Source organism: Pelodiscus sinensis, chromosome 13 (genome assembly GCF_049634645.1).
Source record: "Pelodiscus sinensis isolate JC-2024 chromosome 13, ASM4963464v1, whole genome shotgun sequence".
Classification (NCBI taxonomy): Eukaryota; Metazoa; Chordata; order Testudines; family Trionychidae; genus Pelodiscus; species Pelodiscus sinensis.
In genome coordinates this window covers 27,299,622-27,314,973 of record NC_134723.1, presented here as the reverse complement: position 1 = coordinate 27,314,973, position 15,352 = coordinate 27,299,622, and the positions used below count along the sequence as shown (strand labels likewise).

General features: G+C 40.5%; 1 protein-coding gene across 3 annotated transcripts in view; it reads left to right on the top strand.

Moving 5' to 3' along the window:
• Nucleotides 1-256: 256 nt before the first annotated feature.
• LOC102463607 (UDP-N-acetylglucosamine transferase subunit ALG13) overlaps nucleotides 257-15,352 on the top strand; it is a 34,405-nt gene continuing 19,309 nt past the window's right edge. Inside the window, exons 1-13 of one of the 3 annotated variants that reach the window (XM_025178047.2) lie at nucleotides 257-613; nucleotides 1,639-1,722; nucleotides 3,745-3,795; nucleotides 4,655-4,701; nucleotides 5,801-5,873; nucleotides 7,198-7,279; nucleotides 7,546-7,726; nucleotides 8,728-8,803; nucleotides 9,686-9,794; nucleotides 11,466-11,530; nucleotides 12,218-12,318; nucleotides 13,513-13,640; nucleotides 14,524-14,761. In XM_025178047.2, the coding sequence (XP_025033832.1) occupies nucleotides 473-613; nucleotides 1,639-1,722; nucleotides 3,745-3,795; nucleotides 4,655-4,701; nucleotides 5,801-5,873; nucleotides 7,198-7,279; nucleotides 7,546-7,726; nucleotides 8,728-8,803; nucleotides 9,686-9,794; nucleotides 11,466-11,530; nucleotides 12,218-12,318; nucleotides 13,513-13,640; nucleotides 14,524-14,761 (1,376 nt within the window). In that variant the 5' untranslated portion in view covers nucleotides 257-472. The remainder of the gene's footprint in view (nucleotides 614-1,638; nucleotides 1,723-3,744; nucleotides 3,796-4,654; nucleotides 4,702-5,800; nucleotides 5,874-7,197; nucleotides 7,280-7,545; nucleotides 7,727-8,727; nucleotides 8,804-9,685; nucleotides 9,795-11,465; nucleotides 11,531-12,217; nucleotides 12,319-13,512; nucleotides 13,641-14,523; nucleotides 14,762-15,352) is intronic. The other 2 variants (XM_025178044.2, XM_075940905.1) reach the window with 2 other exon arrangements.

Genomic DNA, 15,352 nt, shown 5'->3' with positions numbered 1-15,352 from the left:
GAGCTGTCTCCACGCTGGATGCCCAGCTTTGGCACTTTTACGCATGGCCCCCTAGGAAAAGCGCCATCGGGCTTTAAGCCTCGTTGCACCCCGAGCCGGCCAGCTTTGCTATATGAGGCAGGGCTGGTCCCCCGGCCCACCGAACGGGTGCAGCAGCATGGGCTCATCACTGCCCAGCCGGATTGGCTGCAGCTGGGCTCCCAGCAAGCGACGCCACGCGCTGCCCCGTGCGCCCAGGGGGCCACTGCGCTCCGCGCCGCGCTCCCCCTCCCCACTCAGCGCATCCCCGCCCCACCGCCGCCTCCCTAGCGAGCCCCTCCTCCAGCCCCACGGCTCCAAAGCCCCTAGGGCCACAATGCAGCCGTCCTCCCACCAGCCTGGTGCTTGCGCCTAGTTCTCAGGCTGGACCCGGGGGCTCTTGCCTCGCAGAAGGAGGAGTTACCCACCCACCCACCCCGCCTCAGGTCGGAAGATGCAGAAGGGCTGGAAGAAATACTTCGGCCAGAAATCCCTCAGCGAGGTCACCATGGATGAGTATCTGGCCAGCCTGGGGCTGTACCGCAAACTCACCGCCAAGGACGCCTCCTGTCTCTTTCGGGCTATTTCAGAGCAGGTAGCAGGAGTTTCCTTCCCACCCCAGCCGTGGGGCTCTAGGGGCTGCCACTCGAGGCCCCTTGAGGGCTGGGCTTGTTTCCTTCATAGGCCTGGCCTCCAACCACATTTTAGCTCTAATACCTGGGGTTAAAGACCGTCCCTGGTTTGGGGAGAGAACCTCATCTCTCCCTTCCTCCAGTTTTCTCTGCTAAAAGAACCAGATGGCTTCTGAGTGGGAGGGGTTGATTTCTTTTGATAAGGGGGTTGGTTGAGGTGAGGCATCATTTCCTAAAGTTGTGTTTTTGGCTTTGAGCCAACACTGACCCTTCAATCTTCCTCTTCCTACAAGTTTCTAATTTTGTTTGGTCTCATACACAAGTTCTGGCTTTGCAAATTAATTTGTGGCCCATGTCCACTATTCCTTTTATCCCAGCTAAAAGTTGGATGAAAGGCTCTTGTTCAGGCTAATACTACCAGTGGTTACCTACTTGATCTTTTCCCCCCCATTAGCCTCTTCAAATTCTTCCATTTAAAAATGAACATAAGGCACGGATGTGCAATCAAAAAAAAATTGTGCTATATATTGAGGTTCCATTTATGGGTAGTTTATAAAGGGTTGTATTAAATGGTTAAATTGTTTTTCTATAGAACATTAGTCCAACTGGTCTAATTATCTAACACCTAATGGTGGGCCTGTAACTATAATAAATGTTCAGGTCTGTAACATGTTTACAGGTGTCATTAATTTATTATAATGTAAACTACATGTTAAGAGAGCCTTAGTGTAAAGTCAAAGAGGAGGTCCTGTGGCACATTAGAGACTCACAGTTTTATTAGAGTATAAGCTTTCATCAGATGAAGTGGGCCTTGCTCGTGAAAGCTTATGCCCTGATAAATGTTATCCTCTAAAGTGCCACAGTACTTCTCATTGTTTTTGCAGATATAGACAAACATGGCTAACCCTCTGAGACATAGTGAAAAGTGTAAATAAGGTTAGCTGCAAGCCCTTCCTTTCAACACCTTTTAAACACTTTTATTTTCTAGCTGTTTTCTTGTCAGATTCATCATATGGAAGTCAGGAAGGCTTGTGTTTCATTTATGAGGGAAAACCAACGTAACTTTGAGTCCGTAAGTAGATTTGTGTATTTTAATGTGTGAACTTAGGAAATAAGGGTGTGTTTATACATAAACTTATTTATCTACACCCATGCTCTGAAAATCTACAGCCCACTGTACTTTATTTTGTTTTTACCTTGTAAGTTTTGACCAAGCATAGGTTTAAACTACTATAAAGTAAGAAGAAAAGTTGAAGCAACATGCTTGCTGATTTGCCTTACTCTGTATACTGTCCATTAGTTTCTAGTCAGCTTTAGATTTTTCTGGAAATATATTTATATGGTGCAACATTTTTATTTGTAAAACATAATATACATTACATCTAAACATTTGAAGCTATCTTTGTGCAACTGAAATGTCTTGTGTGTTTGTGTGAAACTATATTTTGATGTAAAACATGCATCTGTAAGGACAGTGGGCTGTTTCAGGGCCCTGTAAAAGCATTTGTTACACAATGGTTCATGCCACTGGACACTTTTGGTGGATGACTTCAACAACCAAAGTCTGCTGTTTACCATTTCAGTTCAGGTTGTGAGTAGGTGAAGAGATTTGTCACTTTCATTCAGAAGATCACAAATTCAATCCCTGTGAACAACTGTAGTGTCTTTATACATGTAGCCTCAGTTTGTTCTAATACTGCTGAATATTAGGAAATATTTTGTTGCTCATGATGGATCAGTGGTTATCAGCAACAGGTAAACTAAATCAGTATACGCAGGTCTTGTGAATACTTTGAAACAACTTGGTTTTGAAAAAGCATTCTGGATGGCTATTAGAACTCTTAATTTGCAAATAGCTTTCCATGTATCTTAAGGGTGCAATTCTATGTGTTTCTTCGCGCTCCCCCCCCACAAAATGGATGTTGGAAAGCAACAAACTATTTTTTAATACATTCTTTCACATCAAATGCTTGGTTCACTGTGGCCTTACCTCACTTAAATGAAGCTACCATTGGGGTGGAGGGAGACGCCCTGCTGGCTCAGTACATACTGCGTAATAGCAAGATAAGAGACTTTTTGGTAACAGGCATTTGCACAAGTTCCTCCTATTCACAACTACTGCTGTGCAATTTTAGCTTCCATACAGAGTGATCAAGATCTTTCTCAAACAATAAAAGAAAGTTGCAATAAACTACATGGCATTTAGTATATTGACTTCAGGAGGAAGGGCTGGGGTGAGCAATGCTTGTATTGCACATGTATATTTTAGGGTGTTTACCTTTTCCAACATAATGCCTTTAAGCTATCCCATTTCAATTAGAGGAGTAGATACAAAATTTGATAATAGCTAAAATTGTTATCCTGCAGTTTTAAAAACAAATACGCTTGAAAAAGTCACTTCTGCAATACCCTGATTGTGAGCAAGTGGACAGATTGTTAAAACTGGATAATTTTGAGAATGAAACATTAGACTCAAGTGTAACCAAACCATATGTATGGTTATTTGTGTGTGCAGGGAAGAATTCTGGACCATCCAGACCTAATGTTTCACATAAGACATTCACATATGCCTAATATGTTTGAGGAAACACTGCTACAATTGTTTGTTTGTTTGGGTTCTCATAAATCTAGTGCATACAGATAAAAAAGCTTTCAAGCAAGAAGTTACCACCTGTACTAAGTACACATATGCAATTGTTCCTAAATGTGGTAAAGAGGAAAATCCATTAATGATCAGGAAGGTGACTTGTTTTATGAACTCGAAGGTTGTTGGACTAAGACCACTGCCTATATGCTGATCAATGTGGTCTCATTGTTTTCTGGTATTCTTCCTCCCCCAATTGTGTATAGCCATCTGTTGTGTCTATGCTTAGAATGTAAGCTCCTTGGGGCAGGGACCATCTGTTGTTTGTACATTGCCTCACACAGTGGAGTCCTGATCCAGGGCTTGGTTCTTAGGTAATACAAATTAGAGGAAAACTGTATTTAAAAAATATTTTTCTTAAGCTCAGAGTGCAAATTCTGGCTCTTAATATTTTCAGCAGATGTAACAAATGATCTGCGGTTTGCTAATTCAATATTATCTTTTTTTAAGTATGTGGAAGGATCATTTGAAAAATATCTGGAACGGCTGGGAGATCCAAAGGTAAAGCCAGATTCATATTCCTGAGAGTGAGCCCAGAAAGCTCATGCAGTTTGCCGAGATGTGGGTTTGAATGTTACATTTCTGTTCTCCCTGCTCATTTGGACCTCCGTCCTGCCATCACACCCACACAGGAGTATTGTTGATTTCAGTGTGGGTATAATAGGACTCTTTGGATCTGATGGCAAGATCAGGGCCTTAGTTCTTGCTTGTGGACAAAAAATGGGGCATTGTCAAACCACAGCATGTAACTTAAGCATTGGGAACCAAACTTTGGTCCAGCTTGGACCTTTAAAAGGCTGTTACAAAACTAGGTGCATAATTCATAGTAGATATTAATTAAACTTTGTTTTTTTTCCCCCAGATTTGGGGGGAAAAACCTGCTTTCTTATAAATTGTTTCTTTGAACATTTCTAACTTGTGAATATGAGCAGGATGCAAGAATATCTAAAGCAAAATTAGCATGTTTATCAAAGAAGTATTTTAAAATACATTTGAGACTGCCAGAGGTCTAGCTAATAGAACTATCACTAATTTTCAAGGATTGAGGCACAGACTTGTCTTTTCCATGAAACAGTTAGTTCAGAGGGTGATATACTCAGATGTACTCCTTTAAAGAACTTGGCTTGAACCTTTTAGAGTTTTGAAGATGAGGTCTAAGAATTTTACCCAGTAGTTACAGCTGGTTAAAAATGCTTAAATCACAAAAAATGTTGGCTAGCTCTAATAATGCTCTAGTGAGAGTCAATATAGAGTTTGTTACAGAAGTAAAATGCAGGCTCAGCAGTCAGTTCCTCTACACATTTGACACAGTTATTTTTGTACGTTGTAGCGTGATCTCAAAATATGTTTATACTCCTAGGAAAGTGCTGGCCAATTGGAAATAAGCGCTCTATCATTGATCTATAAGTAAGTCTATTCCTCTTTTGTTTAAAATTAAAATCTAATTTTGTAATGGGCTGTGATACTAGCTGTGGGGCCCAGAATATATATATAAAATCAATCTCTCTATCGATATTTTAAAGGCTGAGAGAGACCATTATCATCTAGTTTTTATGTTTGCTTTGGTTAGGAGTGACTGCCATTCAGTGTTTAATTTAAATATATTAGTGGCTACAGAACAATTACAGGTAGAGAGGATCCCACAACTTGAAATGTACTGAATTGGCTCCTTAGGTAAGGTGGCCGTGGAAACTGAATTAATTCTGATTACTGGAGGTTTCATTGATGCTACCCAAGCAGTAGTAGCTTTGTGAATTATCAGAGGACTTCAGTCTTTAGTGATGTCTACTTGGCATTTTTTTATAATTAAATTCTTTAAAAAACTTTACAATTAGAGACTTACTGATTGTGTGCAGTGGAAACAACTTTTATGGACAGCATTAAATAACTGCCAAGCCACAAGTAAAACTTTGTGCTTGTTTTATGAGGTGTTCTTGAAAATTGAGAGTGAGAAGAGCTGCTTGCTATGTAAGCCTGGAACTGCACTGCATTTAAAATATAATTTCAATTGACATTTGAGTGTGTGGTACAGACACTGTCTGCTTCGTTGAAAAATACTCCCACTTCTGAACAGTTTAGGAGCATAGTAGCAGAGACACTAAAACATTCTGCATTCTGTTCTAGTCCACTAGACTCCCAGAAGGTTGTAATGGCATCTTATACTGAGATTTTAATCCTTTTGAGGGCTACTTCATTTAAGGTCATCAAAACTATCTGTCTTTGAACAAAAATACCTGACTTAATGCATCTTTTTATTGTCTGAAACCAGATATTGTCGTTTTTACCAAATATTTCTTATTTCATATAGAAGGTTCCACTTTGTGAATATAGTTGTTGCTTAAATTTTATGTCTGCATTCACTTGTCAGGAAAAATATTCTGTTCCAATTCTCTCTACTAACCAAAAGTGGATTTGCCAAGTTGTTCTCTTCAAACATCTTCATAACAAGCACTTGCGTTAAATGTGTGCTCTTTCGATTCTCTTGTTTTTTCCTCTTCTTGTTTAGTCGAGACTTTATTCTGTACCGGTACCCTGGAAAGCCACCCACCTATGCTACAAACAATGGCTTTGAAGATAAGGTAAGATGATGTCAACCAAGTTTCTACCCTCCCACTCTTAGCTTTGATTTTGTTTAAGTGTGCAAAATGCATAGAGACCTCACTGCAGTTACAAAAGCAAAACTGAAGTGACAGGATCCTTAAACCTGAGTGAAATTACAGCTAACTTCAACAAGACTAATGCTCCACAAATGAGTTATTTCACAGTTGAATACTCTGATTGCTCAGTAGCTAACCTTTTGCTTGGTTACTTTCCTTTGGCTGTCAGAGTTATATTACAGCCCAGGAATCTTCCCGTTTGATCAACTTCAGCTTTTTTGGGGGTGTTGGTCCCTACATACAATTCTTTGCGTCTATTTTTTTAAACTTCATTAGTTAGAATTTGAAGTGAGTTCCTAATGAGCAAAGTGAAGGTGACAAGATGAGACAAATATGTGGGCAAAGAAAGTGCACTCTTCTCCATCTCCTCCCTCCCCCCCAAAAAAAGAGAGCAGAGAATATTTTGCGGTTCTTGAGGAGGGGTTCTCCTCCGATGTTGAAGAAATGAATGTTTGAATTTTTTTGAGTTGTGCTTTGTTATGTAAAGGAGTAAACAGTGTGAACCCACTTAAGATTTTGACACAATTAAAGGGTATACGGAAAGTTCTATATTTAGTTTTTTCTTATAAAATGTATCTTTCTCTAGTTTGATACTAATGGGCCAGTAAGGGTGTGTCTACACTGTAGGGCTTAACTCAAAATAAGCTACGCAAATTGAGCAACGTCAATTGCGTAGCTTATTTTGAAATAGGGAGCATTTACACAGCACTTATTTCAAAATAGAGCACTTTTCCTCTGACTTCCCTTACTCCCCATAAAATGAGAGTTACAGGATTTGGAGTAAGAAGTCCTCCAGCTTGACAGTATTTTGACACTATTTCAACATAACGGCCTGCTGTGTAGACGTAGACTAGGTTATTTCGGAATAGTGTTACAGTGTAGACATTCCCTAAAAGTATGCACTTTAGGGATTCTAAATGTTAGAGTGATTAGCATTTAACTTTTAGACCATTAGTTGTTCAAACAGTAGCCGACTTGCAGGGAAAATCTCCATATTTGACCTTTTAACAGTTCATGGCATGATTAAACAATGTCCAAATGGGTAATAAGTTTTGCCTACTTCTGCACTTGCTACAAACTCTCTTATAGGGATCAATTCTGTTTCTAACACTTTGTATTTGTTTGAGCAAGACAGTTAAAGCACTGGCCTTACAATAAGTAAATGATGTGTAGTCTCCTGCTAGAACATCAAATGTATTTTCTTTCATTCCTTCTTCAAAGGTGCGCTTTTTTTTTCTTTTTAAAGATCTTGCTGTGTTGTTCCAGCAACGGCCATTATGACTCTGTGTATACAAAACAATTTCAAGCAGATGCTGCTGTTTGCCAGGGTAAATTAACTCTCTTACTCTTTCCATAAAAATTGTATATTTGAAGTACTTATCAGCAATGTTCCCCATTGGGAGGAGAGGGTACTGAAGGGAGAAGAAAGTAGAAAACTCATTAAGCATTTTTAATGGAGTTCTAGGGTAATAGGTGACCATAGAGTAGATGGTGTGCTCATTATGGACTTTCATTACACACGAATCAGACTCCAGGTGTTCTTTGTCTGGCACCACATCAAAACCTTTGGATTCTGTGTGCTTTGTTTGCCTAGCTGTATTGTATGAGATCCTGTATAAAGATGTGTTTGACATGGATGAGGAGGAATTGAGAACTGCAGTTGAGATGTTTCGAAGTGGGGCCAAAAAGAACAGAAACAGTGCTTCTGTTGGAAGTGAAGATGCAAACTTTGATTGTCTTCCCGAGAAAGTGTCCAAAACTTCATCAGAAAGAAGGTACTAGTTGAAAGCAAAATATCCTGTGAATGGTAACTGAGCTCTTTCAAAAAGGTGTTGGAGGGGTGAGCCTACTAGATGTGTTCTGAGCTGCACGTGGAACATCTGGATCAATTTTCTAATGTCCTCACACTGAGCCAGAGTCTCTGGAAAAAGCAGAGTGTTTCTTTTAGAATTGGGAAGTGCTGTGCAGTTGAGCAGCAATCTCTCCCGCTAGCTATAGTCAGTTGGCCCTGTCAGCACCTTTTTACTGAACAAATCTTGAGGAAATCGGAGTAATTGGTCTTCTTTAGCGAGGAATTATTGTACTATTTTAATTTCTATTAGTGTGGCATCAACAACACTGGTATGAGAAGGTGTGCTGGATTAGAACATAATTTTGTTAATGAGTTCAGGGCCAAGCCCTTCCTTCATTTGAAGTGCCATTGTGTAGCCCTTTTGTCTGTGGTGGGGGTAGTAACCAATGGGATTGTATAAATGAGAAGACCACATTTGATTTTATTTATGGTGTTTGAAGTGCAAGCCAGAAAGAACCCAGATTAACTTGTTGGCACTGTCGGTTCTTAACCACTTCTAAAAATTAGATTCGCTTGTTAAGGAGTACTTGAACAACTGAAGGAGTTTCTTTAAAAAAAAAAAAAAAAAAAGTCTCAACTCATGAGCATTATGGAGTGTTCACATTTGCAGAATGGACCCAGGCTAACCCTTCTTTAAATGTAAAACGTTATCTGCTATTACATGGAGAACCTGAATCAAAGGGGATTTGGGAGAGCTCATTTTATTTAAAATCAGAAAAAGATTTCACATGTAGGAGTGTGTTGCTGTGCACAATTTCATATCTATTCTACAATATAATAGTGTAAGGTTCTGTCTAGCATCTTATCAGTTGATGGTACCATGGTTCTTTTATAGGTCATTCAACCAGTTTCATCTTGTTGATTTCAGTTCTGGCCAGAAATCTTTCTGTCTGTATTTTGTAATCCTATTTTTAAATTGCTTAGAGTGGAAGACTGGGAACGCAATGATACTGACAACTCACATGAAGATAAGCTCAAACAAGGCACTGAAGAGGCAAAGGTTTGGCAATTAAGGAAGAATCCTTTAATTTTTTTTTCCTATTACAGTGTCATGATGCTGTGGTTAAGGTTGAATCAACCTTTTGTATTCTTGGGGATTTACACCTTTATTTCCTATCTTACATGTGAATGTTTAGTGTTCAGCCCTAGTATTTTCTCTTTTTAAATTAATTGTTGAGCCTTTTATCATCTAAAGCTTATTTCTGAGACTCCCTCATTCTCTAGCTAGTTTTTTTTTTTAAATAAATGTTTGGAGTTTTTTGTGTGTGGTGTGGTGGTTTTTTGTTTTTGTTTTGTTTTGTTTTTTTGTTAAACAAAATTTGGCAATCAATCCCTGATCCGGGCTCTTAAGTAGAAACCATCTGACTTGTTTAATCTAATTTTATTTTAGGCACATGAACAGTGCTTTTTATTCTGTTTTACCAGGCCTTGCTCAAAACATTGCTGTAGCTAACACTCTAGGAACATTTTTTTCTCAATTATATAAACTTCAGCAATGATGAGAACCTGCAGTACTCACTGATGTTGATCTGGAGTTGTGTGGTCTGTAGCTTCTGAAAGGAAGCCTTATCTCCTTTCCTATTTACACAGTCACCAAAAACTTTCTGTCCTGGAATCAAGGAGTCTGTGGTTAACCTCTTCTACATGCTTTTTATTAGTCTGCTTTGTCCTCAAGCATCCATCCATAATACTTGCATGCTTGTTCATCATCTTAGATTCTGTACTCGCAGCAAACTGCTTACGTGTTATAGTGGGACTGAAAGAGGCAGGGAGGACAGTGTATATGTTTACTGAAAATAGTTAGAACCTCTTGCAAGGAAAGGGAAGGGGTTGTGAATATATGGTACGCTTTTAAGTGTAGTCCGTTTTAACTCTGTTTTAGCCTCCTGAAAATCCATCAAAGATGCCTTTTCCCTATAAAGTGCTAAAAGCATTGGACCCTGAGATCTATCGCAATGTAGAATTTGATGTTTGGTTGGACAGCAGAAAAGGTACCCCCATCCTAAAAAAACCCCTTTGTATATTCAGTAAATTCCTGGCTAAAAGTAAAAGTTACTGGGGCTTATTGAGTCTATTTATAGACTGACTGACAAACACGTTGGATTGGCAAAGCGGCTTGAGTAGATGGACACACACCTAAAATGTTAAAAGCATTGTCTAACCCAGCAAAAGTACCTGTGGAGCATACATCCTGTTACTTGATTTCACCTCCTAAGCAACCAGTAGAGTACTTCCAATCTTGCATGATGTCCATCATGCTCCTTAAATCTAATCTGTTGAGAAAAAGATACTGGTTCTCAAACCGAAAATGTGATGGCACACTAGAGCTAAGTTCAATAGCAGAGTATCATCTTTAAAAGCTATCTGAAAATAGTATTCTAATGTAAAATGGGTTTTTTTATTTTTTCCATTATGATCGCAATGTCTGCACAAAGGCTTGTGTGTACCATGAATGCATTTGGGTTCAGAGTGATAGTTACTGCCTCCCATGTACGTACTTAGTGAGCATCCTTAAGTGCCTGATGGGATCAGTGGTCCCTTCCCTCTCTCCTCCACTCCCCAGGGCCTTGAATGCTAGGGAAATGTTACTCTCTCCCTCCACATCTTCTCTTCTCTTTGCCAAAGAATCCAAAAGTGCTTTGCAAGTGAGTTCACTGCACTCACCACTGAAATTCAGCCCTTTCTGGGATTTCACACCGGCCAATTCCTGGGGCATAGCAGAGCTATGTGGAATGTTGGGGGATGATAAAGGCAGAGTAAATTTTCAGAATTTCCCTGTCAGGAAGATTTAAGTAGATCACAATTACCCAAGTACATCCTTACTTACAAATGAGCTCTGCTTGCACAAGCAACACCTCCTCCGTCTACAATGTTATTTGTAGCAGTGTACTATCCCACCGCTGCCTCCTTCCCCCCACTCCCCAAACTGCTGGAGTCTTTCCACACTGCAAGGATATGCTTCAGAAGTTGGAAAAGGTTCCAGAGCCTTTCTCTCCTGCAAGGCTTATTGGAGCTTTTCCTCACAGTGGGGAAAGGCTCTGGCAGGAAGGAGGTAGTGGAGAGAAGCTTGGCAGCAGGGAACTATTTCCAGTGCCTTTTACTAATATGCGTAGGAAGGTAATACAGTGTGAATACAGCCTGCTTTTCACTGCGATCTGTAGCTATGCAAACCTTGCATACCACAAAAAGTGGTATGCTGACTCAGGAGAAAGGGACATTTTTCATTTGACTCAATTTCCATGTACTATTGCTGCACACTGGTCTCAGAAAGGACTGGATTTCAATGATGAGCAAAGTGATCCTGTTATGGCATATGTGTTTTGAGATTTTGGCATGTGACACTGCATCCCATACTATCTTCCTCTAAAGCCCAGCTGCTGTCAGTTACATGGGAGGAATTACTCTGTGGCATTCCAAGTTGTGGGGAAAGTACAAGTTTTCCCTAGTGGTCAAGCCCCTGGATGGCTAGAGAAGAGGTCACTTTTCTCATTTGGTAGTTCAGAGTGCTCGCATCATAGATGTCCAAGAAAATACAGCCAATAATTCACTCGTTTCCACCTATAATTCCCTCGAGTGCAATTCTAAGTCATAGGGTGAATAAATAGGTAAAAATGAAGAACATAACAGTACCTAGCTTAAACTTTCACTTTGATCTCTTGTAGAGCTTCAAAAAACTGATTACATGGTGTTTGCTGGGAGACAGTACTATTTAGGAGACAAGTGTCAGGTTAGTACTTGAAGCAGATTCAGTGACGATGAATTATTAAAGTTGCTTTAAATAGAGCCTATTAAATCATAAAACTTGCAGAACTTAGTCTTCAGAAGTTTTCTTCTTTCATTATTTCTATTAAATATGATGGACTCATCTGAAATTTTTAAATATTCTGTAAATCCAAAAGTAGCACAAGATAGTACATGGGAAAGGCTGTTTGGAAGCTGATCATGAACCAGTCCTGTAAATCCTGAAAGTATGGGAGTTTAAGACTGAACTCTTGAAATACAGACTCCACGCTTTCTGGCAGTGTATACGAACCACAGCAGAATGGAGATGGACAATACGTTTTTTACTCTGTGATCCTGTTTAGTTTAGTTCTTTAATTGTTCAGACAAGTTTTGGTTTCCACCCTGCCTTTCTTCCATCTATGTAGTCCTCTCTTATTCTTTTTTTTGAGGTGTTTGTATCAGTTCCTGCAGTCTCTCCCCCTATGCTGTCCACTCTCATACTGTCTGCATGATGGGTAGGGCAGGGAGTGCTGGACTGAGGTATTCCAAAACTCTCAAGCCAACTCACTGGCATGTGAGCAGCATGCAAACAGCTCCAATGATATCAGCCATTTGGGGATGCAGGGGAACCAGAGTATCATTAACATGTCACCATTTGGCTTTACCTACTCCCATTTTATTTCATCCTCAGGTACGTCTGGAGCCTGGGGGTAAGTACTACAATGCTCATATCCAGGAAGTTGGACATGATGGCAACATGGTGACTGTGTTCATTGAAGAGCTGGCAGAAAAGTAAGCAATCTGGAGACAGCCTTAGAGCCGCATCTCTTATTTACTGAAACGGTCCTTTCTGTTGAGTCTGTGTATACACCTATCTCTTTAAAAGTTCATAAGACCATAAGAATGGCCATACTGGGTCAGACCAATGGTATCGTGTCTTCCAACAGTGGCCAATACCAAAAGTTCTGGGTTCGGTTTCTCTTCAGAATATAAAGTAAGAATCAGACCCAGTTTTTTTAGCAGTTCAACATCTTCACAATAGCTACCATTCCACCAGTAGCAGATGGCAGGAGTAATAGTTCTTGGGCTTTCATTGAAGACATTCCAGGTGAAATCTAATTACCATGTGGATAGAAAGCAGGACAGTTTCCAGCTGGTTTGGCAGAGCTCATGGTGAACAATAAGTCTGTGCAACTGACTTCTAGAAATTCTCAGGAGTGGGACTTGCATCACAGCTAAATAATGGGCTTTTAATCCTTTAAGTCTGTTCTGACCACTCTAGTTCAGCTTCTCTCCTTGCCTCTCCCCCTCAATTTTGGGAATTTGTGAATGCCATAAAATGTCATCTGTCTTCCATGTCTAACAAATGTCACTTGTTGGTGCGTCTCAAATTTACCTCTGGTAACCTGTCTGCATTGTTATCAGTAAAATAAAGTACAACTCTGGTGCTGTGTGCCCTTGAGTGAGAGTTAGACTGGATTAAAGATAATTTAAAAACAATCATGAGAAGAGCTAGCTGGCTTTTGAAAAGCAAGGCAACTTTGGGATCCACATTTGTTTTGAAAGGAAAGAAAAACATGGACTAATGCAGAAATTTTATAACAACATGTTACTAGTGCTGTTGTGGGGATGATTCTCCCTCTGGCCCTGGGTCTGTGTCTAAAGGATGAAGTTACCACCTATGCAAGTTACATGCCTATAATAGAGGAGTCTCTTTTTTATTATTTCACCCTCACCTATCTCTGGGAAATCTTAAAGTAGAATTATTATGCAAATGGATTGGAATGATAAAAGGTTATATTTAAATTGTCCCTTGGGTTTAGCTAGCTCAGATGTACATGCAATTCTAAACCTTTTTTTGCATGCTTCCTATTTAAAGAAAGCTTTGGTAAGATCTGCTCACACTTGATGGCAGTATTGCAATCATTTTTGTCTCATGGCATTGATTTTCCTGTGACACTACTTACACTAGCATTTTTTATATAGGCATATTGTTCCATTGGCAAACTTGAAGCCAGTGACGCAAGTGACACCTGTGCCTGCATGGAACGTAGCTCCCAGTCGAAAAGGAGGAAACTATCAGAAAATAACGGGTGGCTATGTTTCAGAAATAGGTTTGTACATTGCTTCAGTAAGAATCTTTCCCTTTTTTAAAAAAATCTGACTTTAACGGGAATGAAGGATCTTTGCAGCAGCAGCAATCTTCAAATAATGGATATGATTGAATTCAATTTGTAACATAAAACTCATTTTAAGGGAGAATGATTGAGGCAAACTGTTCTTTGGAGAGGTGATGAATAGAGGTAGTTGAAGTGTGAAGTTCTGATGGGTATCTTGCGGGGGCACTTACACGTTCTCAACTAATTTGATATTTGTGTTTAAAGTTGGCGTTTAAATCTTGCAAGAGGCTGTAAAACACTTCACAGAACAAAGTTGAAATGGCAAGGCACTGGCACCAAAGAAATTATCTAATTGGTTAAAAGAACCATGGCAACAGTAGAGGGGAAATGAAGTGAGGAAGGAGTAGGGCTACAGCAGTGCAGCTCTATAGAGCAGTTTAGGCTTGTGTGCCTCCTGATGATTCTGTAAAGGGTTTGTAATTTTGAGTTCCCTAAAGGAATCACAAAGAAAGGCCTTCAGAAAGGGTTTGAATGATGCGAGTACTGCATTTGCCTAGCCAAAACTAGGAGATCATGCTGCACATACAAAGCTTGCTAAATGTTCTGCTCCTCTACCTCTAAAGGCTTAAATTAGATTTTAATAAGTTCATGCATTTGGTTGCACTTTTCTGCATGGAGGACTTTCCCCCCACACTCTCTTTATCCAAATATTAACTTTTGAAACTGTCCAGGACCACTTTCTAATCTTAATGTGCCTGTGGAGTTTTTCTCCCTTTAAGGCAGTCATGTAGACCCATTCAGATGTTTAACTGATCTAACGTCTTTTCCGCTCGGACCTCTGATTATTTTTTTCCTTTTTGTTTAATTGAAATTACAGAAATGGATATGAAGTCACGGAAGAGACTGTTTAAGAAAGTTCGTGGGAAGGAAGTTTATATGACAGTAGCTTATTCTAGGGGTCAACCAGTGCTTCCACCTCGACTACAGCACAATGTTCCTTCAGGTCGATCTTCTCCAATTAATTGCTCCCAAAGTGGTGGGAATATGGCATCTTATGACCACTATCGTCCTCAGAATTCTCCTCAGAGGCATGGCAGGGGATATGGAATGCCCAGGTACGAAACCTTGGAACCGTAATAAAGGCCAGTATTCATTCTCTGCAAGGCTGCCCCTACCCAATCACAAAATACACGGCTGCATAGGGCACCACAAAATTTGAGATTAAATTGCCCAACATTTTCTAGTGCCCTAGGCAGATGTGTGCTGCATATGTGGCATTGACAGCCAGCCCTATTCCCTGGCTGGCTCCCCCTGTGGGCTTCACCCGAGCAGGGATGTCCCTAGGTGGGTCTGAGGCCAGGATGACCCCTTGCTCCGCTCCCACCATGCCCCTGTTCTGTCCCCCCACCCTTTCTCTAAGCCCCACCTCTTCCTGCTCCTGTTTTGACTTGCCCCCCTCTCACGCCTTCCCCCAAATCCAGTCCCTGGCATGACACAGGGCAGGGGATTAGCAGGAATCTGACACCAGCAATAGAGGTCAAGTTGACCTTGCACTCACCAGTGTTGCAGGGAAGCCAGTTAACCTGGCCTCAGCCCACTCTGCTGCCTTGGCTCCCAGCCACGTCACTCTCTTCCCACCACTTCCTCTAGTGATGTGGCTGGGAGGTGGGGGAGCAGAGCGGGCTGGAGCTGAGTCACTCTGCTTC